This window comes from Simochromis diagramma, unplaced genomic scaffold (genome assembly GCF_900408965.1).
Source record: "Simochromis diagramma unplaced genomic scaffold, fSimDia1.1 OVJJ01000387.1, whole genome shotgun sequence".
NCBI lineage: Eukaryota > Metazoa > Chordata > Actinopteri > Cichliformes > Cichlidae > Simochromis > Simochromis diagramma.
Window position 1 is genome coordinate 5,020,660 of NW_024387152.1, and position 13,965 is coordinate 5,034,624.

The following is a 13,965-nucleotide window of genomic DNA, read 5'->3' on the forward strand; positions in this document are numbered from 1 at the left end:
GGACTAGGTGTGTCCAGAAGGTAGAGTGCTGCCGATGCATTATTCTCCATTCAAATTACCACAGTAAGAATGCAGCAGAGAGCTGGGAGGTTTTCACTCCGTCTTTAGACGGGGCAGGAGACAAACCTGGATCGTGCGAAACAGCGGGAACGGAAAAGCTGTGATGAGCACAGTAGTTGGCCATCTGAGTTTCCTTGATTTGTTAGATTTTTTTCGGCAGGTTCAAACCCGGCACACTCGCTGACACGAGTGTGATTAAAAGCAATATTTCTGACACATTAGGATGCACGCAGGAAGTAACCTCCTCTAAAGCGTTCATTATTAGATGCATGACAGACCTGAATATTTATAAAATAGGTTTTAATAATTAATAGCGGCAATCTGCTCCTGTAATTCATCAGATTTGCACTTCAACAGAGTATCCGTTTTCACTTTAAAATAATAATAAGAGGAATATTAATGTTGCAGAAATGTAAAGCGGGCAGCTGGTTGCAGCGCAAATAGGCAAGCGCTCCGTGTTGGCTTCCTTTAAACTGTCACTTTTCAAATAAAATTACACTTTAAGCCATCAACACTGCATCATTTTAAAGCCTTCGCTTGTTTGTGCTTGACAATTTACTGAGTGGCTTCTCACAAATGTGGCAAGTCATGAAGATAAAGACGCAGGAAACAAAGTGGGTTTGGTGTAGAATGCAAAAGTAGTTGCTGTGGTTTTATCAAAAGCAAATTTATTTGTTTGAGTCAACTTAGCGGCACTTCCTTTTGTATACTGAGACCCAAAATAGACAGCATTCTTTTTTCCTGTAAAGCAGCTTTGCTTCTTTCATTTTTATTTTTTCCCCTTATTGTGAGTGTTGTTTTATCACACCTTCAAATTCAGTCATAGCACACTCCTCCCTCCACCGAACTCCCAGAAACACAAATGTTCCTGTTTTAAGTGAAAACTGCCACATTTATTTCTGCCTCAAGTTCGTGTTGAACTTTTTCAGTAAACCATGCTGTTTTTCCCTGCTGTCACGACTGACACAGTGGAGTATTTATTAAACCCACCGTGGATCAGTGTTTCCTCAGCTCGTTGAAATGTCAGTGTGCATTTTTCTGTTTTTTTGGCCCGTGTGGCATCTCAGTGCAAATGATGTGACCTGCAGCCACGACACATACAGGAGCAGGAGGAGGGCTCAGAGCGCAATGCCCTGCTGTTTACAAACCTGCAAAGAGGCATGCAGCACACCAGCACACACTTAATATTGGTTACAACAGTTTTACTTAACATATACAGTATGTTTACAGTGGCTTGTGCACCGAACCACACTTTCCCAACCACACACGGTACAAATAAACGCTTTGAAATGTCTTGTATGATCACAAAACCCTGTAGTCACATCTATGCTGCTTGTCAGAAAAGTAGAGCATAGCAGTTGTGGCAGGAGATTCGCAGTCACATGGGATGGAAAAAAAAACAACAAAAATGCAAATTCCTGCAAGCAGGAAGATTCGTTCTTATCACTTCCTCCCTTAAACCGAGAAACAGTGTATTTTGATCAAAATGCAATTGTGCTTCCTTGAATTATTTGAAATGCAAAACTGTGAAAAGTGGTAAAAACTTAAGAGTGTAAAAAGGCCGAATTGTTGTTTTTTAGACCGGCTGCAAAAGCTGCCCACGATGACATTTTAACAGGCACCTGTGATTCATTCTGCTGCGTAGAAAGTCCAATAGACAAAACTCTGTCAGGCAGAGCAAATGTTTTAATGGTAGCCGGGGATCGATGTTGTCAGCGCAGGCATCCTGTCTGGAAATACGTCTTTCTTTTCTTCTTTTCTTTTTTTTTGTTGCTATTTTTTTTCTTGGGTCCTTCTTTCTTTTTCGAGGAGAGGAGAAAAAAAGGGCAAAAAGGGGGTGGAAGAGGGAAGGAGGTGGGACGAGAGTGGGGTTCGGCAGGATCTGAGGCGAGCGGTGTGAACCGGGCCGAATTTGGGAGAATTGATGAAAAACATTGACTCGTGCTCTCATTCGCAAGGCCTCCGTAGCTGAAAAACAAATTTGAAACATAACCTTGGAAATCAATTAAGAAGTCCCTGAGAGCCGGGGGGAAAAAAAAAAGAAAGAGGAGGGAAAGGTCCACCCTTCTCACCCCCCACCTCCTTGTCTTTTCCTTTCCTCCACTTAACAGGAACTTGGGTCTGCCCATCAGAACGCTGCCGTGTGTGAGGAGGCTTTGTCAGCAGAGGCCTTATTTAATTTTTTTTTTTACGGCACAGGGCCTTATATGCTGTCAAAATGTCTTAAGAGTCTTATTAAAGAAATGCCACAGCTCATTTCCTTGTAATGCAATTCATATGCTGGTGAAAGGGGGCATGTCTAAAGATCTAAACAGCTTTGCTTTTTAGGCTTCACATTAGGGGTTATCTGTGAGGGCTTGTCATTGATTGACATTATCTGGCCTGACAGGGCCTCATATCAAGGTTAACCTCATGGACAAAAGTGCCACCCGCATGGACACACAAACACACTCTCTCACCCACACTCGTAGTCAAATAAGGCACGCTCTCCTCGACTTCCTGTCGAGACCGGTGCTACGTACATGCGCTGGCTTCGTCGGCGTGTGCATGCCAGGTGGAGATTTCCAGAATTAATTGATAACTAATGGAGCAGCGTGTGCTGAGTTTACCCTGGAGGATTGACACTGGATGTGTGCGCGCGCCTGCGTGTGTGTCCTGTGGAGAAACAGAGGGTGGTAGGTGATTGTAAGAGGGTGTCGAAGACTTACTTAGCGGCGTACTTTTGGATTCTGGTAAATGAAATACGTCCCAAAGATAATAATGTGGAGTGACATGCGTCAGTCCAGGGGCGGCTGACCTCTTAGGCGAGCAGATCGTTTACTTCACTGCTGAAGAACGAGCGCAACTAACACTGCGTGAGTGTAATACACGCGCTCGGCACACATCTCCCCTGCTCCCTCCCAACAAGCCACAAAGGCAAAGAGAGATCCCCGTGACCAAAATACAACTGAAGCAGTTAATCTGTACAGATATTAGCTCAAGGGCCCTCGAGAGGTGCACCGCTGAGCCCCTTCTGCACTGTACTACCCACACTGCCTTGCTCCCTCACCAAGAACAGCAACCGTGAGGGAGGGACACAGGGGTCGTCTGCTCATTTACCATGGCGGTTGGCTTATCAAATTGCACTCCCGGTGTCTTGAAGCTGAACAAGAGCTCCAAAACAAAGCTTCAAGAATAAATTTCCCTTGTTTCAGTCCGCGGAAGCACGGTGCCATGTGCAATTGGGTATTTTTAAAGCCTTTTTTATTATTTATTTCTTTCTTTTTTTGCCTCCTGCAACACACTTGCAAATTAAGTCATCATCTGGTGCCAGCTGTGAGTCCAGATTTGATGTACAATTTTAACAAGTTGGCCGTGTGTCCCATGAATTACCCTAAGCAGCAAACTGAATAAAAGTTGGCTGTTTTGGTACGTAGCTGTCAGAATGACTCTTGTCACTCATGTCAGATTGTTTTTTTTTCTCTCCCTTAGACCATTTTAGCTTGCTTGTCCTCTATTCTGGAAAATCCCATAATTACCCTGTTTGTGATGAAGCTGGAGGGCGTATTTGTCCTTAGATCTCAACTTTCCTGCCTGATTGCCCTCAAGTTCAGAGTCTTTCGTCCTCCGTCTACGCTCGTAATATACATTGTTTTCCTCAGCCATTGTCCCGTGCATTCAGCGAGTGTGTGACTGGGGCCGTTTGTGTCCGCCTTTGTCCTGCAGTGTCTTGTTTGTGTTTTACGGCGGTGTGACGGGAGCGTGGCACTTGGCTGAGGGCTTGTGTTAACAGCCTGTGGACTGAACTGAAGTGAAATAGTCCAAACAGGTCCTTCAAGGTCAGCAGCCTCAGAAAGACAGCAGACAATGTACAAGGTCAAATTCTAGACTAAAAGCAATAAGTGCTTTATTGATAAAAAAAAACAGCAAAAAAAAAAAAACAAGCAGGCAGATGTGCAACCAACTGATTAATAATAAAATAGATCTGCGAGAGAGAGAGGGGGACAGGGGGAGGGCAGGGTGGAGGAGAAGAAAGCTACCTCCTGACTTTATGTCAGCGTGTCTTTGCACTGTATGAATGTGTCTGCCGGCCTGCGTGTACAGTAGCTTTGGCAGCAAAAACATTGATCTTGTACTAAACCAAAAAAAAAAAATCCAATAGAAATCCAGTGGTTTATAAAAAGAACAAAATGTGACACATTGGTGCTGGTGGCAGTTTCCCGTGTGCAGCCTCTCTCTTCATGCCTGAATCATTTCCTATCATTACTGCAGTTTGTGTGATCTGAATAGTACAGTGTGAAAGTACTGTTTCAAAAAAGATCACAAGCAACTCACTTCTCCTGTTTTGACAGTAATCTACATATCATATATATCTCATCAGTATCATGTTTTATGACAGAGACAACGTTCACCACAGGTTCCTTTTTTCCTTTCAGTCACTTTATGAACAATGTGCCTTTTGTATCGTGCCTACTGCGCTATTATCTTTTTATGAAAATAAGCAGAAGGTATTGGACTGTCGTCATCTTTTATGTGCCTTCATCGGTCGTTCACTTGCACTCTCTGTGTGTGTGTGTGTTTTTTTTTCCTCTCCCTCTCTCTCGTCCCCAACCTGGCAAACCTGCCAAGTAAGGAGAGCTCCAAAGTGGATCAGGCAGTGGCAGATTTAGATTTGAGGTGGGGAATGCTAAGTCCCAGTCCCAGCCAAACCTGTTTCCTTAGGAAGACTCTGAGGGACAGAAGGGCTGGGAGATTTCCATATGCTCTGCCACCCCCTCCACATAACCTGCAGTAGCCCCCACACCCACCCTGCTTGCTCCTTGGTAATATAAAGCCTCCTTTACAGCCCCTTTTGTAAATCTCTACTCTGCATAAACTCCTCAGATGTGCCCACCCCAAACCCCCATCTATCAACTAGTTGGCAATGGCATTGTTTTTAATCATCAGAACCTCAAAATTATTATTATCGCTTCTGATGCGGCAATTAAAACTTCAGGTCAGAGGCACAACGAGCGGTGATCAGCAGCCGAGCTGAGAAGTTTTAATTAGACGATCAGAACCATTAATGCACAAAAAAAGGTGTGCGCTGGGAAATTAACGGGAACGTCTTAATCAGGGTTAGCGACTCCGAAGAGGAGTCAAGTGAACAGAGAGCAAAAAACAAATCATTTCCGCACCACTGGGACAAAACTCAATTAAATATGCATGTGGAAAAATGGAAATTTCTCAGCATCGGCTGCACCGACTGTTAGAAAACTGTGGCAAAATCTCACGGCGGGGTCGGCGACCTGCTTATTGTTATTCTTCTGTAATAAAAATGAGAGAGGGGCCAGATGCTGGGGTCTGGGTGCAATGGCGTAGTTGTCCATCAGTGACTTTCCGCTTGACTTCCTTGCGGCTGCCGCAGCCTCCCTACCATACAGCGGGGCTGGGTGGAGGGGGGGGGGGGAGGAGGTTGGAGGGGGAAGAGAGTAGAAGAGGAAAACATTCTCTTCCTGCAAGCCGTAAATTTACAAAAATAAAAACATGGTAATTTTCAAGACTGTCTGCGCGTGTTTGTGTGTGGCTCAGTGATTTCCCTGAAACACACATGCACGCACACTCGCGCATACATCTCCCTTGAGAGCCAGAGACATGAAAGGTTCACTGAGCTACACCCTGGGAGCTGCAGCCTTGTCGATTAATCTGCCATAGGTTCATGAAGTTATAACTAGACTTTTTCCTTTTTTTTCTTTCTTTCTTTTTTTTTTGAAGAGCTAATGCACCTCTCTGTTGCATATTGTAAAATAATCCTGAGTTGAATAGACATCTCCCAGACCCTGTTTGTATTAATTAACTTGAGATATTGCGGAGGGGTGGGGGGGTTGTCCCTGTGTCAGTCATGTTGAAACTCAGCAGGAATCTACAACAGGCCCTGTATCTGTGTTTGATTAGTTGAAGAGATAAGCTTCAGTTTAAACAGGTAATATCTACCTCTCTTATATACAGACCCCTCCTGTGTGCCTGCTCCATACAAACTGAAACGCTGCGGGGAGCTGGGCTGTTTATGGGGGGGTGGAGGGGTTAGCTGCTCTCTGAATTAACAATAAAGTCGAGTTATTCAATTCTCTATATGCTACACTTGTGGCTTTACATCCTCTGTAATATGACTATGCACGTATTTTGGAACGAAAGCTGCCCACTCTTTCCTTTTTTGTGTCACGAAGAGGTAAAGCCGTGACCCCGCGCAGTCACGACCATTGTTAACTCCCACACCCTTTTACCCGTAGCAGCCTTGATTACAGTCTGTGCACGTTCACACAAATAATGCACTTCCAACAGCGTTATTAGGATTTGAAACACCACTTGATTGGGCATGATATCATTCTGGCACACAAACAGACACTCTGCATCAAAAAACCAACAAGACCTGTGGGGCTCGGAGCAGAGGAGGAGTTATTCTGTCAGCGCGGAGGGCTAGACTCTCACACAAGCTGTGTCATCCACCTCTGAGAAGAAGCAGGACCCAGCAGAACTTGCGCTTATGCACCACTGCGCTTATTTTTGACTGAAGATGAAAAAGAACCTGACCTTGTCGAAATGTATTCAAAATAGCTTCTTGACTTTTTCCTCAGGTTTTGGCCTTATACAGACACTGCATGGCGCTCCTTTGCGGTCCTGCACTGTTTCCAGTAAAAATAATGTCACCGCTAACATAAGCAGTTGGGAAAAATTAGTTTCAGCTGTTGTGTTCGAATTCAGACCTGCCTATTTTTTCCCCCAACTCCCAGTGCTTACCGAGGTGTCTCCTTCCTTGACAATTAGCACACCAGGCTAAAACAGACTGTAAATAATGTCCAGTGCATGTGACAGTGTTGTTTTTCTTTCTGATATTCATTAATAAGGCAGAACGCTCACTGGACTCTCAGGGAGGTTGGGGGAGTTGGTCCCAGAGGGAAAAGTTATTCTTTCATGTAAGTCCCCACAGATTTTATGTCATTGTACGGCATCATGCACACAAACGACTTGAGGTAAACAGCTTAGCGTTACCATAGTGATCCTTATTGTAAGCAATAGCAAAAAAAAAAAAACCCCACAGCACAAATAATAGTTCAGACTACTTCCATAAAGCACTGAATCGCAGCATGTTCTTCCTCGGAGGGAAACTCAGAATATTTAATTTGTTTTAAATCACGCCCTACCTTTAAAAGAAAACACTGAATATGTGCTTAAGATGTCTGATAATTCAGTTTAATGGCTCGCTTAGATACTGAATCAGTAGCACTCGGTGCGCCAGTTATTCTCCTCATTGTTAACACAAAATCATACATAAATAGGCGCTAATGGAAAGAAACAACTGTGTAGGGGTCATTTCCTACAAGGAGCTCGAAATGGCAATACACAGGAAATCGGTAGTTAAAGCATGAAATACTGAACACAGTAAATAGAAAGAATGACCTCCACAGCAACACCCAAATGACCTCAATCTTCCTTTGGAGAGTATTTCTGAAAAAAAAGAAAGAAAAACTTTAAAATTTATATCTTCCACTTCCTAATAGTTTTTCCAGCTGATCTCCCCCCCACCTTCTCAAAGTTGCTGTCTTCTTAAAGGTGACCCTTTCACCCCCCGCCTGCAATTGTCTGACACTAAATTTGTGCTGTAATGTGCCTGTGATATACGGGCCCCTCAAAACTACATAATTCCTGAAGTCATTGTTTCAGAGAGGAAGCCCGCAATGTAAATACTGTAACTGAGAAAGCATGTGTGGGTAGCACGGGGGTGCATTGTCTGGCGACGGGGGTGATCTGTAAACTCCCTCAAATTGCATATCCTCTAATGATTCCACAGCTTTGCAAAAGAAAATGAAAACAGGATTTTATGTTGCACCGATGTGATTTACATAATGCAGGCAATGGCTCACACATGATTGTGCTTGGCTTTATGGCTGAGGGAAAATGAAGAGGCTCGCACTCACTGATACAGAAAGTGAATCGAGTCTTTAAGATAGAACTTTGTTACCTCTGATATCGCGCATTTTTCTCCACTGAAACGGTGTATTCGTAAGTCAATATTGTGCGTTATCTTAACAACAGTGTGGCTGAGTTAAGATTCAATACGCCATCACGCAAGAAGAAAGATCTCTGATGTGGTTCGGTCTTTAACTGTTTTTCGCTGAGCTGCAACACGCAGCACAACCCCTGGTTATTGTACCACCCTCTTTATATATATATATATATATATATATCATAAATGCTCTTTAGTCACTGTCACCTCAGACTTTAAAAAAACAACCTCTTTGCAAATTGTCCAGAAATTGCTGCTGGGTGAATGAACTTTTGCTTGCTCTGGAAATAACGCGAAAGGTAACAGAGTGCAGTTTCTGCCCTAAAAAGGTAGCTCTGGATATGGAATGCCACATGCAGCTGTTCCTGCCTCATCACAGGACATGTTATAAAGATAGCCCCACTTGGGTTGAAATAATGCCACCCATTCCTGCCTCAAAGCACATACTATGATGTGCTATTGTTCAGAGAGGCCACGCCGGGGAGAAAAATAAAACGCTGAGGCTCATTTAGATGCATAATTTCTTCTGAAGTAAAGATGTGCGAGATACAGAGACGGCGTTTTACGCGCGTCGTTTTTCTTTTAGGAAAGAGAAAACAGGACAGTCGCTGAATCTAATCTCACTTAATAACCGGTAAGAGATCAGGGCTCTGAAAAGGCCAAAAGTGCTCAGCATTTTCACTCCACATCCTGACAGCTTTAATGCTATACAGCCCCCCCACTCAGTGGCAGGGCCACAGCCTCTTGAGGTGAGAGTGAAGATAACATTTCACAGTGTCTCTATAGCGCTGTCATGTGCTGGATTATGTAGCCGTGTATTTGCAGCTTGTACTACTGTAGGGGGTCTGATATCTATCAGCCTATGGTTTCAGCTGCTTAAGCTTGTTTTTCGCTCTTTTTTTTTTTTTTTCCGACCACATCGTGCTAAACTCTGAGCTGACCAAAGAACTGTGACTTAGAAAGATATGTACAGTATCTCTGGGTGTCCTTCCAGGCTCGAGCTGTTATTGTTAAGTGCTTTTTATGTTATTAATAGCAGCAGTCCCTGTTGTATATGTCTGTTTATTTTTCCATTGTGATCTTCAAAATCAGTACAAGTTAGTGACAGGAAAAAGCAGGTTCGAACGATGTTTCCGGTGACACTGAAAGCACGCCTGCTGCCGTTCGTTCAGAGAAAAGTAATATTACTCGAGCTGTAACACAGATAGTTGTGGTATTGAGCAACTTCGCTAACCTTCTATTTGTCTTCTTCTCGTTTCCATCAGCTGAAAGGAGTTTATGCACTGAAACGACCTCAGGAAAACCCAAGATGGCCGCCAAAAGAAAAGGTGGCCTAAAACTCAACGCTATCTGTGCCAAGCTGAGCCGCCAGGTGGTGTTCGACAGCAGCTCCCAGAATGCAGAGGGAGACCAGAGTGTAGCAGACAACAGCGAGCGCGGTAGCTCCCACTACGACGACAACGAGACCAACTTCCCCGAGAGCCTGAGCCTAAATCAGAGCCTAGAGGAGGACCAGAAGCGACGCGAGGCCATTGAGAAGTGGGTCAACGGCGAGTACGGCGATGAGCCCCCAGCTCCTGACGACGATCAGGAGCAAGAACTCAAAGTCAGCAATGACGAAGATGGCCCTCCTGAGGGCGTGTACATGGTACAGCCCAAAGGCTGCAGCGATGAGGAAGACAATGGAGAGGAGGCCGAGCCTGCGGCGGGGTCTCAAGATGGCAGTTACCCTGAAGACAAAGAAGCTGAAGACAGGCCTTCAAAAGATGACGCCTACATGCCGCCGAGTGAGGCCCAAAATCGCCAAGCACCATTCTCCTCTCCAGGTATATTTTCACTGTGTCCTTTGAGCATCCTCTTTCACACGTCGTCTTCTAAATGACCCTTTCACACACGGTACATCTCAAAGCAACACTACCTTTGGCCTTCAAAGGCTTAGACAGAGGAGAGGTGACATTGCCACATCCACATAAGCTTAAGCGTGTCCATTATTGGAAAGGGAAACTCTAGAGTTACATTATGAATAGTCAGTGACATTATTACTCTAAAGAGAGATTCAGCTGGCGGGCCAGAGGGGGGGAAAACATGAACTTAACTGTACGAAGAAATTCATAACTGGAGTAGGCTTACAACGTAAGGCATTTAGGCGTTTATGCATTCTCCCAGCAGCTGAGGGCTAAGAGCGCATGGCAGGGCCAGGCTAAGCTTCATATTACACCCAGGATTACATATTGAGTCTTTGATTTTTTTCCCTAAGCTCACTAAACTTAGCCACTGCTTCAAGCTCCTCTATTACATGGAGGAGTTTGGCTTTTTTTTTTGTCAAATCCAAGAGATCAGTTGTCAAATAAGTCAGAAATGGGGAAGTTATATTGCAGCCGCATATCACACTTAAGTGCAGTATTTTAATACCTTCCCACAAACAACAGTGGCTTCAACAGTGTATTCATTTAATAAATTTCTCAATACTGTGTGCTCTTGTAAATGACTCACAGTAAACCCTGTTTAATATTGACATGATGTTCCCTCGGTATAATTTACTGATTATCAAATAGATAAAGTTGGCAGAGACTTCACACTCTCCCCCGGAATGAGGTTGAGTGCGTGTGTTAATGCCACAAACAATCTTTTAAAGAAAGTGCTGTTTGGTGTCATAGACTTTGTGACCCTTGAAACTTGACACACACACACACACATTCGGAAACGGTGGCCTTGTAATAGCAGAAGTTGAAAACACGGAGCTGTAAAAAAGATGAAAAAACAGAGCTCGGTTATATGAATAGATAAAGCATTCTTCACAGACGCCAGTAGAGGGGGGGGGGGGGGAAGAAGGGGGAAAAAAAGCAATTTGCAGGTGAGACCGGTTGTTGCGGTGCACAAACAAGTCTCGTTTTGTGCGTGCTCACCTCACTTTAACAGTTTTTGTGCTTTCATCTAGGTTTAAGTATGTACCTCAGAGTCGTGTACACATGCTCCTTTTTGTCTTCATTTCTTTTTGTTTTCACCCACTGTACAGCCGTGGCTCTGGCCACACACACACACACACTCATTCAGAATTGGGGGCAGGGGCTTCTCAGAAAATGAAGCAGGTTTCATTTCAGAGGCAAATGAAAAAAGGCTTTGTGGTTTTAATTAGTCATTTTGTTTATTTCACGGCCATAAAAAAGCAGGTCTGTAAATATGCATTACTGCTGTATAGAAGGCCTGCACCTTTCCCTTCACCGGCTCTCTTACTATTTTAAATCTCACAACAAAGCCGATGTTTGAAGACTGCGGGGAGAGCATTCTGCATCAGTTGCAAATCTTGTCTTTAGAGTTTTTTTTTTCTTTTTTTTCTGAGTTGCTCTTTGTTGATTGTAACTAGGGCATCTATATTGCCATGTTTCTGCTCAGCTCACAATTAAAACATCCCCCCCCCCTTCTCTCTCTCTCTCCCTCTCTCTCCCTCTCTCCGTTTCCCTCTCTCTCGCCACTGTCTTTCAAAGGCTGATATGGAGTGCACATAATTATGCATATAAACATAGTGGCTTAATTATCTCTCACAACATCAGTGACAATGTAATTAACAAACATTGCAAGATCAATGAGAGAAACTGCGACCTTCAAAACATTTAACTCCTCACATTGAGGCATCGTGCGGATTTCCTATCAGTGCAAAACCCCAGAATACTTTTCCTAGATAATTTAGATGTCGCATTAGAGCCCTCATAAGCCAGTCAATGGAAAAAAAAAAAAAGTCAATGAATAAAAACTTTGAAAGCAATGACAGAGATGCTCGTAGCGATGGATCAAACAGGCTTGACCATGACTTCCATTTGCAATTCTGGGTTCACTGTAAAAGGTTATTGTTCATTTCAAGCTATTTCAAAGTCCTCTCTATTTACTGCCTGTTAATTAACTAACCCAACAGTGAGGAAGTTTGAAGCCTCATAGTTTTTCGTGCGTGCATGCGCATGTGTGTGTGTGTGTGTGTGTGAGAGAGAGAGTGAGAGTGAGAGAGAGACAAATTACTCCAAACAAATGCACATAATGTCATTTATTCAAAGCTGCTTTTTATTAGCTTAACAGTGTCCATTTAAACAAAACACACTTAAACTCTATGGCATGAACATAAATAGCTCTATTTAAATCATTGTACCTTATGAAAAAGCATGCTTCTCAACATGTTTGCAGATGAAACAGAAAACACTTGTTTTTCAACCTTGTGGCTTACACTATATATTTGTTGTTCGAAACTGACACCGTTCAGAAGGTATCCAGGCTCTAGATTAGTCCATATATAGCTACTAGCATGCATCTTTATCATCAGCAACACCTCTGCCTCTCAGTCCTGCGAGCACTGAAGCTATGCCACACTGATGGCCATGTTTGGTCAGCAAAAGGAGATATAATGCCCATCTGCTATCATATCTGGGAGGGAAAATGCAGCCTAATTGCCTCAAATATAGACAAGGCAGGTCTGTGTCATGTGTTGGCTTTTGTTTGCTTGAAGTGTCAAGATTAGAAACCACTTCTTTGTGGATTTTCCCAGTCCAACAAGCAAGTGCGGACAGAAATGTCAGGCGTGTTAGCGAACAGTGAAATGGATGAAGGTGAAAGAGAGAGGGGGGAGAGTATTTTATTTTTCTTTTAATTTAACGGGGGGGGGGGCTGGAACATCTCAATCTCGATTCAACCCATACACAGTTTCCCACTCGGTGTCACATGACACGATTAAGAGGCAGCCAGATAGTGTTTGAGTAGAAACCTCATTTACATGGTGTTTTAGAAGGGTTATCTCCTGTCGGTCCCCGTCATAATCCCTTCAAGTCCAATCATTTGCCTTTCATTGATAACACGTCACGTGGCTGCGCTGATGAACAAAGAGTCTCGGCTAATTTTTTTTTTGGGGGGGGGAGAAGTGGCGATAATACCATGAGGAAATATGAAAATAGGGACGTGGCGCTCTCATGACGGAAACTACTCTCTTTGCAGTAGTTACAGGTATCCTCCAAAAGGAATGGTGAACAGGCCTGAACCTCTTTATCTGAGGTGTTATGTAATATATATTTAACTCAGAAAATTATAGTAACGTGCTATTTTTGATTGTCATTCTTCAGTCACGGAAGAAGTGTAGTTAAACTTTGACTTATACTGGTGTGGGTGGCTCTGCCCTAACTTTAGAGCCAAATGGATATGCTGTGACCTGAGACGCTCTCATAAATGAAGTAGCAGTAAAATCCAACAAGTGCTAATTTAGTATATATTCAAATCCCATTTTCATATTTTTAAAGGACTCTTCACTCAGATGTGTTGAACACCTTATTTAAAAACTCAAAGGTATAGAAGAAGCTGTTGTCCTGTGCAGTGAATCTGTGTATACAGCATGTTTTTCTGCGGTTTGAGTACATGTGAAAACATGGTAGATTTGATAAAACGATCTGAGGCAAACATGTAGGCATTTCCTCACAAATACCTCATCTATTTCTCTTAAATTTTTCATGCCCCTTCGATCTGTTCGGATACTCTTTCATACTGAGCAGTGGAACAGCCCCAACACAGTGAATGGAAATTTGGGGATTATTTTACATGCTGCGCAAGAGATGTGAAAAGCAGGGCACGGCGACTGATTTAGCAATAACTGAGAAATACGAGACAAGAGCAGAAATATTTGTGTATTAATTACCTCGGCGATAGGTGATATTACCTCTCGCCAGCTCGTGTGTGCTCTGCTGATGAAAACAGCAATAAAATGTTTTTTTAAAAAAAGACTTTGGACCCTGTCCCTGTGACTGTGCCAAGCTTGAGTTAAGAAGGCCAAAGGTTTTACATGGCTCAGTTGACATTATCATCTGCATTACTAGCATATCTGTGTTCTGGCCTCCTGTGTTATATGCAAACTG

General features: G+C 43.4%; 1 protein-coding gene across 9 annotated transcripts in view; it reads left to right on the forward strand.

The window, feature by feature from the left end:
- Positions 1 to 13,965, forward strand: part of casz1 (castor zinc finger 1) — a 167,471-nt gene that overhangs the window by 127,193 nt on the left and 26,313 nt on the right. For all 9 annotated transcript variants that reach the window (XM_040047814.1, XM_040047813.1, XM_040047815.1 and 6 more), the window contains one exon: positions 9,349 to 9,909. In XM_040047814.1, the coding sequence (XP_039903748.1) occupies positions 9,393 to 9,909 (517 nt within the window). In that variant the 5' untranslated portion in view covers positions 9,349 to 9,392. The remainder of the gene's footprint in view (positions 1 to 9,348; positions 9,910 to 13,965) is intronic.